Below are 20507 nucleotides of genomic sequence, written 5' to 3'. Positions count from 1 at the left end.
AGCGGTTGATTTTGAAAGAAGACGAAGACGAGTAGGGGGGAAGCTTCTTAACGTTCTGAACAAGTGGAAAAAGCAGTTATGTATTAGCCGGAAACAATGGATGCTAACAACAACAACAGAGCGAGTAGTGTGGCTCAAGCGATTCTCACCGTCCTCGATTATAACTCCACTCCCGATGCTCTCCAATCTGCCCTGTGATAGATTCGCGTGTGAATATTGGGGTTTATGTGAATGCTGAGGTTTTGAGTAAACTTGTGTTGTGGTACTCTGATGTTTATATGTGAATGCTGAGATAATTCTAGTTGAAGGCTTCGTAAAGGTCTTACATTTACACAGTGACCATGCCTAAAGAATTAAGATAAAGGTTATTGCTTTTTGATAACAGAGCAATCGAGCATTTGATCATTTTTTCTTCTTCTTCTTCTGTTTGCAAGGTTTGGTGTTTGCCTTTTTTTTTCCCTCGTGAAGCTTTGCTATTTTGACTGCATGTTTAAGATTATGTTCAAACTCTTGTTTAGCTTGTGGATCCTCTTTCATAAATCAATAGTTATTACTAGGGATGCTTGGCTTGCGTATGTTTCCTTCAATTCCAATAAGAACATCTTACTGGTTGAGGAGACAGAGTGTTTTTCTGAGTAAGTGGACCCTACTCTTCAGCGCAAGCATATTAGGAAGAGCATAGCAACCTTATGATGGAGCTATCTTTCTTCTTTTTGCAGCATTTGGTTTAGACTACGGTGGGAGGAGCTAAGTCCCTCTGAACGTAGGGATTTTTGCTAAGGTCTCTGTTGAACTAATGTCAGAGATTGCTAGACCATATGAGGAATGGTCTCTTAAGAGTCAGTCAGCTGCCCTTGTAGCTGAGGAATGGTCTCTTAAGAGTCAGTCAGCTGCCCTTCTTACCTCTCTTCCAACACCTTGCCAAGGTTTCCGTCTGTTACATATACAGTGGCTAGAGTTAAAAAAGTAAAATGAGTTTCTTATAGTTTGTCTCCTTGGCGGGATCCAGCAACTAGTACTTCAAGAATTGCAATATTGCAGATTTGCACGTTTTTCATACGTATAGCTAAAGCTGCTGATAAAAGTGTTCTGCCTCACATGAAGGTTAAGTCATATCTCTATCTCCTTCCCTTTAGAGATTGGATACAATCTAAGGCACCTGTTGCTCAGATCTTAAGGCTGGAACTGGAAGTGTTACATGGACAGATGGGGAAGCAACCACCAAAGTCTGTAGCTTTTGTGGTCTTGTTGTTCATCTAGCGATTCTAACAAATAACGTTGAGCTCAGAGAGTTTGTGTCAAAAGATTCGTTTTCTGCCGTCATTAGAGGCTTAGCCATGAAGTCAAATGCCGTTAACGGTGCTGATCTTGTTAATCTATGCCGTGAAATATTTATTTACCTCTCTGACAGAGACTCAGCTCCACGTCAGGTCAGTTTTTGTTTAGAATTAACCAATCACAAGTCCTTTTGCATAATGTATTTCTAAAAGCTGAGTCTATAGTATTTGATCGTTATCAGGTTTTGCTTTCGCTTCGTTGTCTCACACCCAACGACTTGCGTGCTTTAGAAGAAGCTGTCGGGAAAACTCCAAGTCCCAAAGAGCAGAAGCAACTAATGAGGAGCTTTGTTGCTGTACAGGGAACAACTTAAGAGCGCACTTGCTGCTCAGGAAAACATGATAATGTCATCACTAACGTCACTTGTAAGCATACTTAACTCTTCTACACGGCACAAGTTTTATATAAATCCTCAACTTTCTGACATTTCTAATAACTTTTTCTACCTATAGTAAGGACACGCGGACCAGCAAACACTTCAGAAGCTAGAGAAGACGAATGGGAGGATGTGTACTTACAACAAGAAGGAAGTTGTACAGATATGTAAATTAGTTAAGAAAGAAGATTTTGGGGAGAGGGAGGCAACAAGAAGCAGCTTTTTTTTTTTCCCACACAGATGGTGATCAGTGATCACATACATCGAGTTTAAGTGTGTTTCCTTGAGCTTAGGATGCATAAAGCTGCTTTTTTTTATACCCCGAATTATTCGCCAAAGGTACTAAATTTTTCTATGGGAATGCTTTACTACCGTATAACGATTACATTGATTTTGGTTGATTGGGTTAGCACCCAAAGCTAGAATCAAGTTCAATATCAGCTGGCTTTAACGGTTCGACTAATGTTATGGATAGCATCCAGAAAGCTTTGTATATCGGGTTTTAACTGAGGGGGTCAAAGGTTCGACATGTTTGATGTTTCTGCGTGGATTAAGTGACACACCATCGAACCCCACTAATGTTTCATAAGTTTGTTCCCATCGTAAATCAAATTCATGGTAGAAGGCTTCATGACCTTTTGTTTTTCCTCGACAATTCAGAAATTATTTTACATTATCTGTGAGTATATAACTACAAAAAAACAATATCTTGTCGTGAACAGGCAAATTCCAGAAAATTATGATAGTATATTTGGATGTGTAGATGATACATTTGTACATGATCTTTAAATCCAAAAGAACTGCTTGCATATATTATATGAATCTGCCCCTAGTTTATTTGACATCACATGTATTATCCTCACATATTTGACCTTCGAACAATCGAAAAGCCAATTCATCATGTGTGTACGATAACCTGCATGAAAATGAAAACAATTTGTTTGTGAGAGAACATATACACTTATCATTCTAAACTACGTGACATATTCTCATCGGCTGTATGTAAGATGCTAATATTATCCTTCATTTTTTTCTTGCAAGATGCCGTGATGGTATATCTTTCTTGCTTGGCACTAATTTGCACGTTAAATATTTGACAACTGTATATATTTTGGAATCATATAAGCCAAATATTAATGAAACTCAGATAATTTTTACGAAGATTTTTCTTTAAACAATTTCTACAACGTGGACGACAGACTTTGGAGCTTTGTATGATTAGAATAAGACAGTTGTATGTTATCTTCACGTAGATTGAATCTTGGTTTGGTTATATTATTTTTATTTGACAGTGTATAATGACTCAATAATTGGGATCATTGATCCGTATATTGTGTTTATTTTCTTTTGTTTAGGATCCATCCTGAAAAGCCAAAGAGACGAGAAGATCTGTAACCTCTCTTATGATAAAGAGGTTTATATTTCTATAACTTGTGTGCTTGTTTTTGCACATGTAGATTGATAAAACAATAAATCGTAGAACTACGATAAGTCCATTGATATGGTTATGACAGCCAGGAGCAAATCTAGAACACATATTTTACTAAGCATTACTAGGTAGTAATCCGCGCAAGTGAAATAATTTATTAGATTATTTGTATGCTGTACTAATATATTTGTTGTATAAATTTTTATAGGGATAAGCATTCATAGATTCATGTGGATTAGTTGATCTATGCTGAATTTTGTTTTTTTAGGGCTAAAAATTAAATCTTATTCCAATATTTACAAATTTTGATTTAGATTTGGTTCGAATCATTAGGGTTCGGTTCAGATTCAAGTTTGGGTGCCCCTTTTAATTATGTATTTTTTAACAAAAATCCAAATATACTTAAATTCCCAATATGCGAAAAATAATATAAAACATAAAAATTTGAATAATGTAATACTAAATATTTAAAACATAAAAATTCACAGAAGCGTTAATCTTAACACCCTAAAAAAATCAAATATTCAAATTTAAGACAATTACACATTAAGCCAACACAATGTTAATAACATGAAGATTATAGGATGCTTACGTTAGAATCGATTAGCACCATCTCAATGGTTAAGCCACCGGCTGCATAATACTGCTTCCACAAACATATGATCTTGACCCTAATCTTCCACATAGTCTTAAACGGTTTAGAGACAGCAGTTATAACAGCCATCGCAGAAGAATGAGGGAAGAGTAGTTAGGTTTTCTGTGATTGAGATAAGTAAGAATGGTTGGGACGTGTGTCTTATTATTAATTATCAAATATTTTTGCCTTGGCCAGCACAATAAGATTTTTTTTTTTTGTCGTCAGATTTAGTTATATTGCCATAAAGTGGTTCTCTTTGTTGATTATCCCCTATATATTAAAGGAGAAGCATTTTTAAGGCTTTCCTTAAATGGTTTTCACCAGAATGCATGAGAAGGTTCCATTCCACGTGTCATTGTGTGAGCGATTTGATAAAAAACGCAATATTTAATGCTTGACTTTCTTTCCTTTTTTGATTAAATGATAAGGAACATAACAAATTTTTTTTTCATAGCTTTGAGGTCAAACGAAAAATCAAACCAGTGTACGAGGAAACTACAATATCGGGGTATAAACGTCACGCCTCTCTGCTGTCTCTCACCTTGCACGAAGAAAACAGAGATCATCTCTTCCTTCACTGTGAGATAAGTGAAGTATTATGGGATTTGGTGTTGCAGAGACTCGGGTATAATCCTCTTGCATGCATTCCATACGTGGACTGCTTTCTCTGACTGGTTATCTATGCGTGTGGCGTCTAACGGATAGAAGCGGGCGGTTGAAATTTAACTGCTTCTCTTCCATCGTCAAGCTCACCATTAAAACAGAGATCAGTTGTTTCTGCAATAACCATGCATGTTCATCGTTATACCAAGAAACTAAGGATACATAAGTTTTCTTCTTGACAATTTATCAAGATTTGGTTCCTTTGTCAAAGAGTAAGTACCCCACAAAATGTATATGGTGAGAGCCCATCAATAATTAATCTAGAATTTTTTTTTGTTTCTTTTCCAATCAAAATCTACCGTAAATACAGATGTACACATACGCAGATACATATAGATTGAGTTTCGTTTTGAAGAAACATAGGAAGAAAGACGGAGAAGACGAGGAAGAGAAAAGAGTATAAACATCGATCGATATAGGAGAGAGAGAGGGAGGATAGAGATACCTCATACCAAGTGAGAAAACACGATGTTGAAGAGACAGAGAGAAGGAGAGGTGGTTACTAGAGAAGATGATTGATTTTGGGAGAGAAGACGATAATAATAGTAATGAACTAACGTGGTGAAAAAGAAAGGAACAATATCAAGAATCTGGACTGAGCTCTGTCATATTCTTCTTTCACTTTAGTCCGCGTCATTTTTTTAAATTCATACTAAATCGCTCAAGCAACAATATCAAGCATCTGGACTGAGAGAAATAAACGACTACATGATGGTGAAGCTCGAACTCCAACAGCTATTTTCAAAATCATTGACAGCTTCATAAGGGATACAATCCTGGGAAAAAAAAGAAACTAAAGTCCTTCACCCCACTTATACAACAATGGCTTCGGTTTATATAACACCGTTTCTTTAAGTTTTTTTTGGCTCAGTTTTGTTTTGTTTTTTTGCCAAGGCTGACTCAGGCATCTATTAAAAAATTGTAATCATTTACAAACTCTTTATAAACCAGCAACCTTGAAGATGAAAAGAAACGAATATACAAAAATGCGATTTGAAAGGCAACTTCGACCAGTTTTTTATAAACTGGTCGATGATGCAATCAGGGTAGTGAATCAGCTCAGAGGTGAAGCTCATAAGCTTAAAGAAACGAACCTGAAGCTTTTAGAAGAGATCAAGAGTCTAAAGGTTGGTATCTCACTTTTGTCCTAAACCCCTTTAAGGCTCATGAAGTTGTAAGAGATCTGTTATAGAGTTGGAGGTAATATTACGTGCCCAATTATTTATCTCTTCAACATGAATTCTTAGACTTTAAAATTATTGTAGATTATTATATCCGGTTCGTGTATGCTATTTATACGAGCTGAGTTTGCAGAATATCATGTACCAAATTATCTACAATGAATTCTATACAAGATGTATTTTTGAATTACGGTTTTGTTCGTATTTTTAAGAAATGTATTTACTATATATTTATTATTTAAAATTTAATTATTTAAAATATGAAGATGATCGTTTCAAATCAAACTGAAGCCACGTAATATAGAAAACAAGTTTTATGCTTGGTTCCCAAGTTTTCATTAAGTAATCAAAACAAAAAAAATGTCAAAACTCAATGCACATTCCTTATAATATAGATTTAGGATATTTTAGCGTATCATTTCCTAAGTTATTTCCTAATTAACAAAGCTGGAAACTATTAACATAATTAGTATTCCCTGTATTAAAGGAGAAACATTTGAAAAATTGTAACCTCAATTTTATAATAATTAAAAAGACTATATGCTTAGGTGTCAACCAATTAGGTAGTCAATTACATTCAATTAAAAAATAATTAGGTCCACATTTGATTTTTATAAGTCGCTAGATACATTCGTTGGTCAAACTATATGATATGATGATATGATATGAAATTTACGATATAAGCATTTATGATTGTTCCGCTAGATATAATTATTATTTTCTTTTTTTTCTTTAAATAAAACCTACGGAATTACTATAAATAGCTAATATATATATGACAATTAATGTTTCTAATAATAGAGATTTGATAACAATTTATATCTCCTCCATCATTTTTTGTTTAATTTATATTATTAAAATAAATTAAACAATCAAATTAGCTATAAAATTAAAATTTAGATTTTTTCGTATATGTTATATTTTGAATATAAAAATGACAATAAATGACTAAAACTATTAAAATTATTATGTTAAAAATTAATGATCAATGGTTTAAAACTTTTGTTATAAAAAGATACACATGATTTTAAAACCATATCAGTAAAAAATATCATTTAATAATAAAACACACACACACATATATATAGAGATTAATCTATTACCATAAAATATTACATAAATATTTTAATTTCAAAACTTTCAATGAATTTTCAAGAACATTTATAAATTATAAACTTATTAAATTTTTCACATTGAAAATTTTGTTATCAATGATTTAAATATTTTGTTATAAAACGATATGAATGATCATAGAACCGTATGATTATGAAGTTTTATTTAATAAATAACTACATAAAATATAATATATAAAATATACTATTCTTAGAAAAGTAGGTTTGATCCATCTTAACTTATATTACATTTTTTATTAAAATAACCATCGAATTGATACATAATGTACAAAAAACAATCTCGCACTTCCTTAAATAAAAGCTATGAGATTACCTAATATGATTAACATATATATGAAAATTAATTATTATGAATAGTGAATATTTGATAACAATTTGTGTATCTTAGTTCTTTTTATTTTATATTAGTAAAAGATATTAAACAATCATATTAACTATATAATAAAAACATTTAGAATTTTTCTTATATGTTATATTTTGAATTGTTCAAATTTTTTATGAATTATTAGAACTTTGAAGATCTCACTTTGAATATTTTGTGATCAATAGCTTAATTTGTTTTTTATAATAAGATACAAATAATCATAAAATTGTATTAATATGAATTTTCATTTAATAAATATTCAAATTAAATAATATATATATATACTAACGATTTAAAGCAACAAAATTGGTTGCACCAATTTTAGTCGTTTAGTTGAAACCTTTCAAAACTATGTGGAAGATTAAAGTCAAAGTAATTCAATTTTGGAAATAATAAGATGATGGTTCTAAAATCATTAAAATGGTTCTCAATGATGTGAAAGTTAAATATTAAAAAATTATAGAACATGTTTTTGTAATAAAAATGACTTATTGACCACATTACAGTTTTTATAGATATAAACAGGGTGATAAAAAATTTAAGCCCAAATTAATCAAAATTTACATTATTAAACTCAATAAAAACCAATTTCTATGAGTATAAATATACAACTTTTTATATTATGTCTAAGTTCAAACAACAAAAATAATATTAGAATATCTTATATAAAATACAAAATCTTAAAATGTCACCAACATTGTTTGTACAAACAATACAATAATATTAGATGTTCTTTTTCTTAAACTATTATTTAGATTTTATTTGATTTTGCAAGTATTTAGAAATATAAAAATGAAACCATTGGTTCGACATAAGAACTGTCGAAACTTCATATAACATGAAGCCAAACAAATATAATAGTTTAGGTTTATCACCAAAAAATGAAAAATCTCAATAATTTCAACCGAAGAAAACAAAATAAATATGGATTTAGAATGGTATTTATAATTTAGGAGGCTAAAAAAACGTAATATTGAACGAATATCCAGATTAAACAGTGTTGGGCCAAATATCCGGAACTGAAGAACCGACCCGAAATCGAACAGAAAATTAGGGTCCCGAACTCGATCAGACACGGGGTAAATAACTGAATGGTTCCTAAACTAATGTATCCGAAGAACCGGTACTCAACCCGCTCCGAACCGAAAACCGAATGAGTATCCGAAGATTTCTGAAATGTAAATATATATTTAAAAATATTATTTATAATTATATGTATAATTATTTTTAAAATTAAAATTAAAATTAAAATTAAAATTTTAAATTAAATATATTAATTATTTTTGTGTATTTTCAGATAAAATATGATATTTTGTATAGAAATACTCAAAAATCGTGTCTAATGAGTAATTTTAGTTATTTTTTGGTATATTTGGGTAGTTTGGATACAAAATACCCGAACCGAATCGGATAACATGGTTACTTTGAATATGAATCAGTTTCAGATATATTAGTTATTCGGTTATTTTAAGGTTCTTTTACATCAATAGCGAACCTACTCGAACCCGAACGAGACTTAATTTTCAAACCTGAGAAACCCGATATCTGAAAAATCGACGGATACCTAAATACTCATACTTATTAAAAAGATAACAAAATCAATATCCTCATTCCGTGCAAGGCACGGGTTATTACCTAGTGATATATTCTTTGTCTTGCGCAAGAATTTCTATTGGTTATTTGTGTTGATTTCAGTTGACTTTCCAACTTAAAACCGACCGGTTCGGTTTGGTAAACCAAAAAAATAAGTTCCATACCGAACCAATAACAGCCATGTAGGCAGTCACGTATGAATATATATTTTTTTTTCTACGTAACTCTCATAGCCTTTATAGACAAGAAACTGTAAAACAGAAGAGAAAAATGAACTCTGCTATCTCCTCTTTTCTTATCTCTTCTCCTCGTTTCAACGTTATCATCTCCTCTTTTAGTAATTGATTCTTGGGGCTCTATCTATTATATTAAAACAGAAGTCATGACTTCTAATTCATGCGTGATTTTTAAAAAAATAGACTACTTACTAGAATTGGTCACACTGCATTATTATCTATTATTATATTAAATTTCATATTAAATAAAGAATATTATTAATCCATAAGTTTATTTATCTCACATTGTAACAAACCTTTTGATATCACGAACGTAAAACGTAAAATACACACCACTAACGAACCATACACAATTATATCATGAACCTTAGGCCACACCACCAACCTTCTGTTCTCTTTTAAATTATTTGTCACATTATTTTATACAAAGCCAGTTTAAGGTTGTCAAGGAGTATTTCGAAGTTGTTACTGGAGTTATGGGGACACATGTTTTGATGTGCAGCAAGGAGTTATGGGGACACATGATGAAGAGACTAGAAAGTTTTTCAAGAATTCTTCTATGAAATGTATACGTTATTTTAACACTTCTGGTTTTCATCTCATTTAGAGAAGATGAAGTTAAATAATGAACTTTTTATATAAATAATATTCAAATTAAATATCTAGATGTATTTGTAATATCTTTCAAATTATATAAATATTAAATCCTATTCAGTTGTAACTAATCAAAACAAAATATACTTTTAAATAATAAAATATTTTACATGAGTTTACAAAAAAATAAAGAATATTCTAACCGTTTACAAGAATATTGATAATATCACAATTTTGGTTTAAAACAACCAATACTTTTAAATAATAAAATGTTTTGTGAATTTACAAAACAACTTCCATATTTAATTTGAAACTAACGAATATAACTAGATTTTTTTCCTAAAATCTATTATATTAAAACAGAAGTCGCAACTTTAATTCATGTGTGATATTTTTAAAAATGGACCCTTAACTAGAAATGACTTACCATTCATTAATTACTAAACATATGACCAAAAAAAATCATTTCTAATATATTAATCCTAAAAATCAGGATTGGTTAACATACACATATTGATATCTTTATTAAAATTTAAATATATATATTTTAAATTTCAGAAAATCTATTAAGAAGATCTTAACCAGATCTTAATTTTCAGAATTATATATAAATTATTTTAACTAATTTCGTAGTTAGTTTTGAAATATTATTATTCATTAATATATTGTGTTGTCTTTTATAAAATGAAAAATAAAATATTATATCTTATTTTTATCTATTATATAATCACAATAAGAAATGCTCGAGTTACTAAACACCCCCTAGGGGCCCCTCTCTGATAAGGAAAAAAACGAAAAAATCTCAAATTTATGAAAAATCGACTCAATCATGTTAATTTTATCATATTGAACTTAATATAATATGATGACAGGGGGTTTAACATTAGCAAACTATATATTACATGTATAAATAACATATCTTTCACTTTTGTAAATATAATAATATATTGTGTATGAATAAACATAGAAAATACTACTAAAATGAAATCCAGTTTTGAAAGCGGGTAAAAATTTAACATAAATTAAATAAAAAATAATTGTCAAATATGTTTTTATGCACATATTAATATGTTTAATAACAAAATGCAAATACAATAAAATAAATATATAATAAAAAGCAAAAAATTCGTACGATAGTTTAAACAATTCATTATTTACAACATGCAAACTTTACACTATTGTATTTGAAATAGCTTTATAAATATTTAACTATATAATTAAAATTAAAAATTGAAAAATGTATAATACTAATGATCTAAATAAATATATATATGCATATAAAACTGAAAATAAAACCCGCACGGTTGTGCGGGTCAAAATCTAGTATATTATTACAACAATATCGGTTCTGTTTTTACATGGTTACAAAGGATTTTGCTATGTTCTTACATGGTTATAAAGGTGTTTGCTTTGTTCTTCCACATACTTTTGAACTTTTTTACATGTTCATAAAGGCAATTATAATTATCTCTTTATATTATTTTAAAAGTTTTTCTCTGTTCTCGCTCTCTCAAATGCAACTATAGTTATCTGTTTTTCTATTTATATAGATTGACAGGTCAAACTATATCTGATGATCATTTTGTTGGTAGCTTCAATGTTTGGAGAGCAACATCGATTGGACCGAATGCCTGAATATATGAGAGCAAAAGGGAGATAACAATGATTGTACCGAATGCCTGAATATATGAGAGCAAAAGGAGAATAGAGATTGTTTGGCTTCTCTATGTATACGTCAATGGAGAAGTGAGAAGAAGAAGGTGATAATTTATGAAAAAAACAGAATCTCGACCAAAAGGCTCTCAACGTTGGTAATCCCTCAATGTCTCTAGTACGAAAGGAGCGAGTTGAACATACCCTACTCAACTCTCCTGCGATGGGTCACTATCGCACAACATCAGGTTCTCGTCCGCTAATTGTACATGAACTGTAATTATGATAAGAACTCGACGGGTACATCGGTCTCGGGCAAGGAAACTATATACACAAGTCACATAATCATTGCTCAGTATTTATCTGAATGTATTCTTATAAACTGGAGTTATGAGAACAGAAATTCTCTTAACGATGATATATCAAACATAATTCTCTTAACGATGATACAGACAAAAGTCACACAACCAGCTCTTGTCCAATTCACGTGAAAAGTCAGTAACAAAGATCTTTCCCATTTAGCTTTAAAAAATGAAAAAAAGGAAATTTATTAGGGAGAGTCTCTCTCCAGCCGACACGTGGCAAACCTTGTGTGAAAGCATTTATTTTAGTGCATCCCTTTTAATATATAAGGGATTATCCCCTTATTATTAAAAGAGAAGCATTTTGCATTTAATGCATTCACATTAACTCTGCCACATGTCGTCACGAGAAGCGTTTGAGAGTTTTTTGATTCTCCGAACTTTCCTTATTTAAACGTAGAAGGAAATGAAAAAAAAAAGTGAATACACGATTGTTTGAGACGAGTTGACTCTGTTCGACGACATACGGGGATTCTACACACACATATGCTGTTTAGTTTACAGTGTTAAGATGTTTGAACACCAAAGAGATCTCAAGTGTCTCCTGGCCACATGAAAAAAACTTAGATTTTCTGTTGGCAAGAAAAATAAAAAATGTAAATAGAGTTTGAGCAAGATGTTTAATCGTTGCGAGGAATTCAAAAGCACATATGAAGATGATAGGTTATTGAGCATAAGGTTGATGAGTTCTGACGTTGGTAATCTTTACACGAAGCAGAGAATACAATAGATTGTGAGCAAGACGTTTATTAGTTGCAATTTTTTTGCTGAGTAGCCTAAAACACGCATAAATATGATCGGTTATTGAAAACGAAGTTGATAAGCTCTGACGTTGAAAATCTATATATGAAACAGAGAAAATCGATTATGTTCATTACTCTGTTAAGAAGCGCTCTGTTACAGAGAGGAAGCAATGATTGAGAAGAAGAATAGACATGCGGAAAGTACCTGCAGATTGATCAAAGCAATGTTGCATTCAAGGAAATGAAGGGATGGAGTTTGTTCAGTGTAGCTTCAGGGAAAAGAAAATGTTAAAAAATGCAAAATGGTCGATGTTTGATGTAACCCATATTGTTGCTCAAACTTCTTACGAGTTATGTTCATTGTGTTCATTACTCCGTTAACAAGCTTTCTGTTACAGTGAGGAAGCAATGATCGAGAAGAAGAATATACTTGCGGAAAGTACATGCGGATTGATCAAAGAAATGCTGCATTCAAGGAAAAGAATGGGTGGAGTTTGTTCAGTGTAGTTTCAGGGGAGTTAAGACAATGTTAAAAATTATAAACTTATTAAATTTATTTTAATTTCATCAATATTTTAATTTCAAAACTTTCAATAAATTTTCAAGAACATTTATAAATTATAAACTTATTAAATTTTTCACATTGAAAATTTTGTTATCAATTATTTAAATATTTTGTTATAAAACAATATGAATGATCATAGGACCGTATGATTATGAAGTTTCATTTAATAAATAACTATATAAAATATAATATTCTTAGAAAAGTATATTGTTCATCTTAACTTATATTACACTTTTTATTAAACTAACTATCGAATTGATAAATAATGTACAAAAAACAATCTCGCACTTTCCTTAAATAAAAGTTATGAAATTACCTAATATGATTAACATATATATGAAAATTCGTTATTATGAGTAATGAATATTTGATAACAATATTTGTATCTTAGTTATTTTATTATTTTATACTATTAAAAGATATTAAACAATCACATTAAATATGGAAGAATAGAAAAGTTTTATTTCATGCTTCTGTTTTGTTTTTTTTAATTTCAAAATTTAGAGTTTGGATATTAATTCTAGAATTGATTATTTTATTAGATGATAGAAGCATTTTTTATTTTTATTCTTTTATTTAAATATATAATATGATCTCAAAGTAAATAATTATGTTTTTTGGTATAAAACCGAATAAACTGAAAACCGATGTAAACCAAATCGAATCGAAGTAAATATGGATTTAGAATAGCAATTATATTTTATTAACCGAAATACCGAAAAAACCAAACCAACCGAAACCTACCCGATATCCGGATTGAACACCCGTAATCCAAATGAAACCAAACTGTTGTTTCATTCTCCAAAATATAATAAAAATAACAACTTCATCCCGCGTAAGGCGTAGATCTTATCCTAGTTATATAAAAAAGCACAAGAAATAATTGAGTTTGGGTTATTAAGGATGCACAAACTGGCTTTACCATGTGATATAACATAGTTTCATGTTTTCTTTCAAAAAAAAATTATATTTATATTGTTACAGGGTGCACATGCCCCTATAATTTGTAAACTGACTTCGTCCCTGATGACAGCTATGAGTTAATTACACACTAATCTAATGATCTAGTTTTTTTTTTTTGCCTAATGATCTAGTATAAATTTCTAAATAAATAAATTAACAATTTAGAGAGCGAACACTCCTATGTTTATTGGCTATATACCTCATTGGCTACATTCTCCCTGAGATCAAGATCCTGAAGTGTATTCAATCTTTAGATTCGTACGTATATCCCTCTTCATATATGTTGAAAATTGGGTTGCATGAGTCAAGACGTTCGATATACAATATTCATGTTGTTAATGTGGACACATTAACAAGCTTAACGTTGAGTACATTGAGAAGTTAAATTCACAAATATATATAATACATTGTTATATAAACTTAAATGAAACATTCACATCACACATGATATCATGAAATTCTTAGAACTTAGAATCGTTGTATTAGTCGGCAGTCGGCATTTGGTTCTGTGTTACAATTTTCGTATGATTTTTAAATGCAAGCTCAACTAACATTGCATAACTCAAATATTATGAACTAATTAATCGATGCATAACCAACCGTCGTTAGTGCATATTTGGTAAAGGTTAATCCCGTACCAGTTGATACCGTCAAATATGTTTCTAACACTAGCTTATGTATTACAATTATTACCGTTAATAATTTTATTCGTTTAAAAAAAAATCTTGGTCTAACCGTTCTATTTGCACCACACAAAAACATTTTACCAAAAATCCATGTTTTTATAGGTTTACTAACACTACGTTAAAAACTTTTTTTTTGAACAACACTACGTTAAAGACTTATATAAGTTTTTTTTCAGTAATACCTGAATACTTAAATAAACTACTAGACTAAAAAAACATAAACTATAGTACGATGGTGAAATAAAATTGTCAAAAAAGAAAAACACTAATTAACTTTGTAAAAAGGTTCCATTCCATTTTCTTTCGTACCTATGTTTTATTTTCTGATTTCCGAACATGCATATCTTAACTAATAGCAAAATAATATTTTTCAGAAAATATGTTTGGACTAAAACTAAAATGAAAGAACTAAAACTAAAATGAAAGTAGTAGACTTTTTTTTATTTATTTGATAAAAAATATATATAAAAGGTCGCGGTTAGTAATAAGTTATCATCACCTCCGATAAGTTCCACAATTAAAAAAAACCCATACACCTTTGTGGCTTTGTGGCGGTTCAGATCAGAGAAAGTAATATAAAATAAACGGTTAGGATTCAACCATGTGTGCCAGCAGAGAATAATCTTCTCCCTCTCTCTCTGTCTTCGATTCGTCTCTCTCTCCTCTGTGTATAGAAATAAGAATCTTCTTCTCTCTCTCTCTCTCTCACAGTCTCTCTTCTCTCTCTCCAAATAGGACCTTACACGTCTTTCTCTATTTTCAGAAAATAATTAAATTCGTATTAAACTCAAAGCCACGTAATATTTCCTCCTTCTCATCCTCCTCCGTCTCTGTTTTAAGAATCTCAGGGCTTTAGCTTTGGACGGAGCTTCGAAAAAAAAATCGAATTTTTCTCGATCTCCGTTAAGATTGTTTTCCCGTGATCTTGGACTTTTATTACATCAATCAGAAGAAGAAGAAGACGTTCAGATCACGCTTGAGAGGTAAAAGCAATTCAGATCCACCATCTTTTTTTTTTGTTTTTGTTTTGGGTCGATTCGGTTGGTGGGAAACAGAACCTGGGTTTCAACCTATCTCAATTCATGTCGTGGTTGATGGGTTCTTACCAAAAATGGAAAATTTTGAGACTTTGGTATCCATTTTATAGCTTAACCCTCTCCTCTCGAGATTTGTGCTTTTATTTTTTGCGTAAAGGATTCACTTTTTTGAACACCCTTTTTGCGTTTTATTTATGTTTTATGTATTAAAAAAACGAGGTAGTCAACAAAATATATTTCATTACAGCAGTAGCTTCCTTTGGGTTCTGCTTTGTCCTGACTCCTGAGCTCTGTTTCTCCCAAGCTTGTCTTTTTTTTTCTTTTCCTAACCTACGTGTAGAAAATTAATTTGAGTTTTGTTGTGTGCTGTTTCTGTTTTATAGATGGAATTACTAGATTATGAATGTTTTGTATTACTTTTATATACAGAGAGGAAGATGAGACTCTAGATTAGTAATTGATTAGCATAATTATTACAGTTGATTTCCTTAAACTAACACCCTGGCCTTGATACCGTTTTATTACAGGGCATTTTGTTTTTTCATATGGACAGCACGGAAAGATACTAGATTTTCCGGTTTGCTGATCCATGTCTGAACCTTTATACTACTTGTTGATGTCTGGATAAATTTATTGGTTGGCGATAGCATTCTGGGAAAAAAGGCATAAGGAAACTTGTGGAGGCTCTCTATAAAGAAAGATGACAATGATGGCATCGTTTTTGGATTCTTTCGTATCTAAAATGCCTTCGTTATCGACATCTGATCACGCCTCTGTGGTTTCGCTCAATCTCTTTGTTGCACTTCTCTGTGCTTGTATTGTGCTTGGCCATCTCTTGGAGGAGAATCGATGGATGAACGAATCCATCACCGCCTTATTGATTGTAAGTGTGCACTGAAAAGAAGGGAATATAACTTCATATAACTGATTAATCATCTTGATTCTTGAATGATGATTGCAGGGGCTGGGGACTGGTGTTGTCATCTTGTTGATTAGTAATGGAAAAAGCTCACGCCTTCTGGTCTTCAGTGAAGATCTTTTCTTTATATATCTTTTGCCACCCATTATATTCAATGCTGGGTCAGTTTTTCTTTTTCTTTTTTTTTTTCCATCCATTTGAATCGTTTCTTTGGTAGAGTTTTGTGCTATAGAGGAAGATATTACAAAATGGTATTATGAACGATCTGATATGTTTAGTAGCACAAGTTTTTACCCAAAACAGAGTTTCATAAAAAAAGAAGAAACAAAACAAAACTTTACACAAAAACAGGTAGAGAACTTTACAGATTTGATTAGAGAGTTTAAGTTCTGCTTCTATAAATGCCTGTCAGACATCAACCTTTTTGTAGTAGTACTTTGTGGTTGTTGAAAAGAAAGAGGACACGATGTGTTTGGTCAATTAGTTAGATTTATTCACGTGCAACTTGGTGGTCTTTCTTTGTCCTTGTCATGGGCCAATTAATACGCTTTCCAGATGTTTCTCAGATCAATTTGTTTGTCTGTTTTCAGGTTTCAAGTGAAAAAGAAGCAGTTTTTCCGCAATTTCGTGACGATTATGCTCTTTGGCGCTATTGGAACTGTTATCTCTTGCACTGTCATAACTCTAGGTACACCCTACTTCCTTCCCCATTGAAAGCTGTTTATAGATTTAAGTTCTGTAGAGCATCAATCTGTTTAGGTTGCCAGGTAATTTTTTTGTTATATTCTACTGATACATTGGTGATGCTTGAAACAGGTGTAACGCAGTTCTTTAAGAAACTGGACATTGGAACCTTTGACTTGGGTGATTATCTTGGTAATGCTCTCTGAACCCCCATGGCTTTGCTTTATCGGTTTTCATCACTCCAGGGGACTTAACTTTGTTTCTTTGTTTTGGTGTTTTAATTTGCAGCAATTGGGGCCATATTTGCTGCAACAGATTCTGTGTGCACACTGCAGGTAATGTGTTTTATTGGAGGGATTAATGATATATTACTTACAAACTCATGAACTAATAGTTCTTGTGCCTCTTGTGATTTAAGGTGCTGAATCAAGATGAGACACCTTTGTTATACAGTCTTGTATTCGGAGAAGGTGTTGTGAATGATGCCACATCAGTTGTCGTCTTCAACGCCATTCAGAGCTTTGACCTCACCCACCTTAACCACGAAGCTGCTTTTCAACTTCTTGGGAACTTCATGTATTTGTTTCTCCTTAGCACACTGCTTGGTGTTGCGGTAAAAAATCCATTTTCTTCCTTCTTCTCTACTTCATGTATTTGCATGCTCTTGTTGTGTTCACACCATCTTCAATTTTTTGCAGACTGGTCTGATAAGTGCATATGTCATCAAAAAGCTATACTTTGGAAGGTAAGTGTTTGACTCTGTTTCTTTATGTTTTTTTTTTAATTCATGTTTGGTCTAAACTAGATGTCTCCCTCATGGCATGTCTCAGACACTCAACTGACAGAGAGGTTGCCCTCATGATGCTTATGGCCTATCTTTCTTATATGCTTGCTGAGGTTAGATTTTATGATTATCTTATAATGTTATATTCTTAGACAACGTTTACTGATGTTATATTGTTCTGGTTGCAGCTTTTCGACTTGAGTGGTATCCTCACTGTGTTCTTCTGTGGGATTGTCATGTCCCATTACACCTGGCACAACGTCACCGAGAGCTCAAGAATCACAACCAAGTATGCAAAACTCCACTCAGTTCAAAACACACTCTGTAGTAGTGTACTACCCTCTCAGTGCTTATTTGATTGCATATTCGATGATGACTCAGGCATACCTTTGCAACACTGTCGTTTCTTGCGGAGACGTTTATATTCTTGTACGTGGGAATGGATGCGTTGGACATAGACAAGTGGAGATCGGTGAGTGACAGCCCGGGAACATCGGTTGCAGTGAGCTCAATCCTAATAGGTTTGGTCATGCTTGGAAGAGCAGCATTCGTTTTTCCGTTATCGTTCCTGTCGAACTTAGTCAAGAAGAACGAAAGCGAGAAGATCAACTTCAAGATGCAAGTATGAATCCATTCCTACTTAGGTTTCTTAATGAGTTTAGTTAACTCCTCTGGATCTTGACTGTTTATAATCTATGTGTTTTTCCTACCACTCCTCCAGGTTGTGATTTGGTGGTCTGGTCTCATGAGAGGTGCTGTATCAATGGCTCTTGCATACAACAAGGTATAAATAGATTTGTCTTTATCTACTCTCTATGAATCTCTCAAATAACACTTGCTTACAATGTTGTTAGTGGTGGTTACGTGTCTCTTATAGAGGATTATTGTTTAGGTGGAAGCTTATATCGATTTTTTTAATGTCTAAGCCAATTTTAAATAGTAAGCCGATGTCTAGACCGATTTTTAGAACACTACTTGCTTCTGTTGCAGTTTACAAGGGCTGGACATACGGATCTGCGTGGGAATGCAATCATGATCACAAGTACGATAACCGTCTGTCTCTTCAGCACAGTGGTAAGATATATCTCTGGGGATGTCCGTTGAGATACTTAGCATAGTCCATATGATTTTAGGGTGTTTGGTTAAAATAGATTCTCCTGGACCGGGTTTTGCAGGTGTTCGGTATGCTGACGAAACCGCTTATAAGATACCTATTGCCACACCAGAAAGCAACAACGAGCATGCTATCTGATGACAACAACAACACCCCAAAAGCCATCACGATCCCTTTGCTAGTAGACCAAGACTCGTTCATTGAGTTTACAGGGAATAATCACAATGTGCCTAGGCCTGATAGTATACGTGGCTTCTTGACACGGCCCACTAGAACAGTGCATTATTACTGGAGAAAGTTTGATGACTCCTTCATGAGACCTGTCTTTGGAGGCCGTGGCTTTGTCCCTTTCGTCCCTGGCTCTCCAACTGAGAGAGACCCTCCTGATCTCAGTAGAGCTTGAAAGAGGAGAACAACAAAAAGAGGAGAAGCTTTTTTGTAGAAAAAAAGGTGATTGAAGTTATGCATTTTTGTATGATTTTTTTTTTTTTATAAAAAATTTGTATTGTTGTTTGTGAGGACAGAAAGTTGTCCCTACGTTTTTGAGAACGTAAAGCAAAAACTTTGAAAGGATTTCGGATTGATGTATATTCATTGTCTGTTTTGTTGTAACTTTTGTAAGTTGGAACAATCTGTTGTTTTGTTTTAATAACAAAGTGATTGAATTATTATTACATGAGTCACTTGTCTTTGTTCTTGTCTTTTTCTCAAGTGTGTCACGTTTGTATGTCTTTTCCCGTGTTCTTTTCTTTTTGTGTCAATCTTTTGGACTAGTACTACAAAAGCTTTCTTTTCGATAATCAGATTGAGGAACCAGATATTCACAAGATTTATAAAAGACATGGAAGCATGATGCTACATGTAACTCGAGTGTGTGTATAGACACACACTAACACAAACATACTTTTTTCATGACAAAACACTAGAACACTGAGAAAGTAAACCAAAGCCTTAAGAAAACGTCAATACCTTGACTCCTACGTGACCATGCCCAACCTCTATTTACAGCTTCGAAAGATCATGAAGGTGTTTGTTTCACCTATTCTCAATCAGCATCCTTCATCTATGAGTAGTCTACATTCTCCAAGATCAGATGTTCTTCCTGCAAGCCAAGCCATTCACATCAGAGAAAGCAAGAGAGAAGATGGACAGTGAGGTATAACTAGGCCTCGGCGTTCAGTTTTCGGTTCAATTTTGGTTCTGTTCGATTTCGGTTCTAAAAATATAGGAACCATTCGTTTATCTATTAAATTCGATTCGGGTCCAGTTTGGTTTATTTTAGTTTTGGGTCAGTTCGGTTAATAATTATAAGAACTAACTAATATTCCATAAATTCGTGGTTTCAACTTGGTTAAACGAATTTTAAGTTAATATATAATATTATTATTAATATGTTATAATAGATTATAAATTAATATTTTCAAAAATATAAAGATAATGCTTATAAATATTA

At 32.1% G+C, this 20507-nt stretch overlaps 1 protein-coding gene across 1 annotated transcript; it reads left to right on the top strand.

Annotated features, from left to right (window-relative positions):
• The first annotated feature begins 15170 nt into the window (after nt 1-15170).
• On the top strand, nt 15171-19749 carry LOC108812742 (sodium/hydrogen exchanger 1). Its single transcript, XM_018585087.2, has 14 exons — nt 15171-15499; nt 16081-16436; nt 16515-16633; nt 17063-17160; nt 17289-17348; nt 17445-17491; nt 17575-17769; nt 17855-17901; nt 17987-18053; nt 18129-18229; nt 18322-18562; nt 18662-18724; nt 18931-19014; nt 19116-19749. The coding sequence occupies exons 2-14, from the start codon at nt 16254-16256 to the stop codon at nt 19455-19457; spliced, it is 1647 nt and encodes a 548-aa protein (XP_018440589.1). The 5' UTR covers nt 15171-15499; nt 16081-16253; the 3' UTR covers nt 19458-19749.
• The last annotated feature ends 758 nt before the right edge of the window (nt 19750-20507 follow it).

The sequence above is a fragment of the Raphanus sativus genome, chromosome 6, assembly GCF_000801105.2.
Source record: "Raphanus sativus cultivar WK10039 chromosome 6, ASM80110v3, whole genome shotgun sequence".
In the NCBI taxonomy this organism is placed as follows: Eukaryota; Viridiplantae; Streptophyta; class Magnoliopsida; order Brassicales; family Brassicaceae; genus Raphanus; species Raphanus sativus.
The sequence above is the reverse complement of the archived record's forward strand: the minus strand, read 5'-3'. Positions and strand labels throughout refer to the sequence as shown.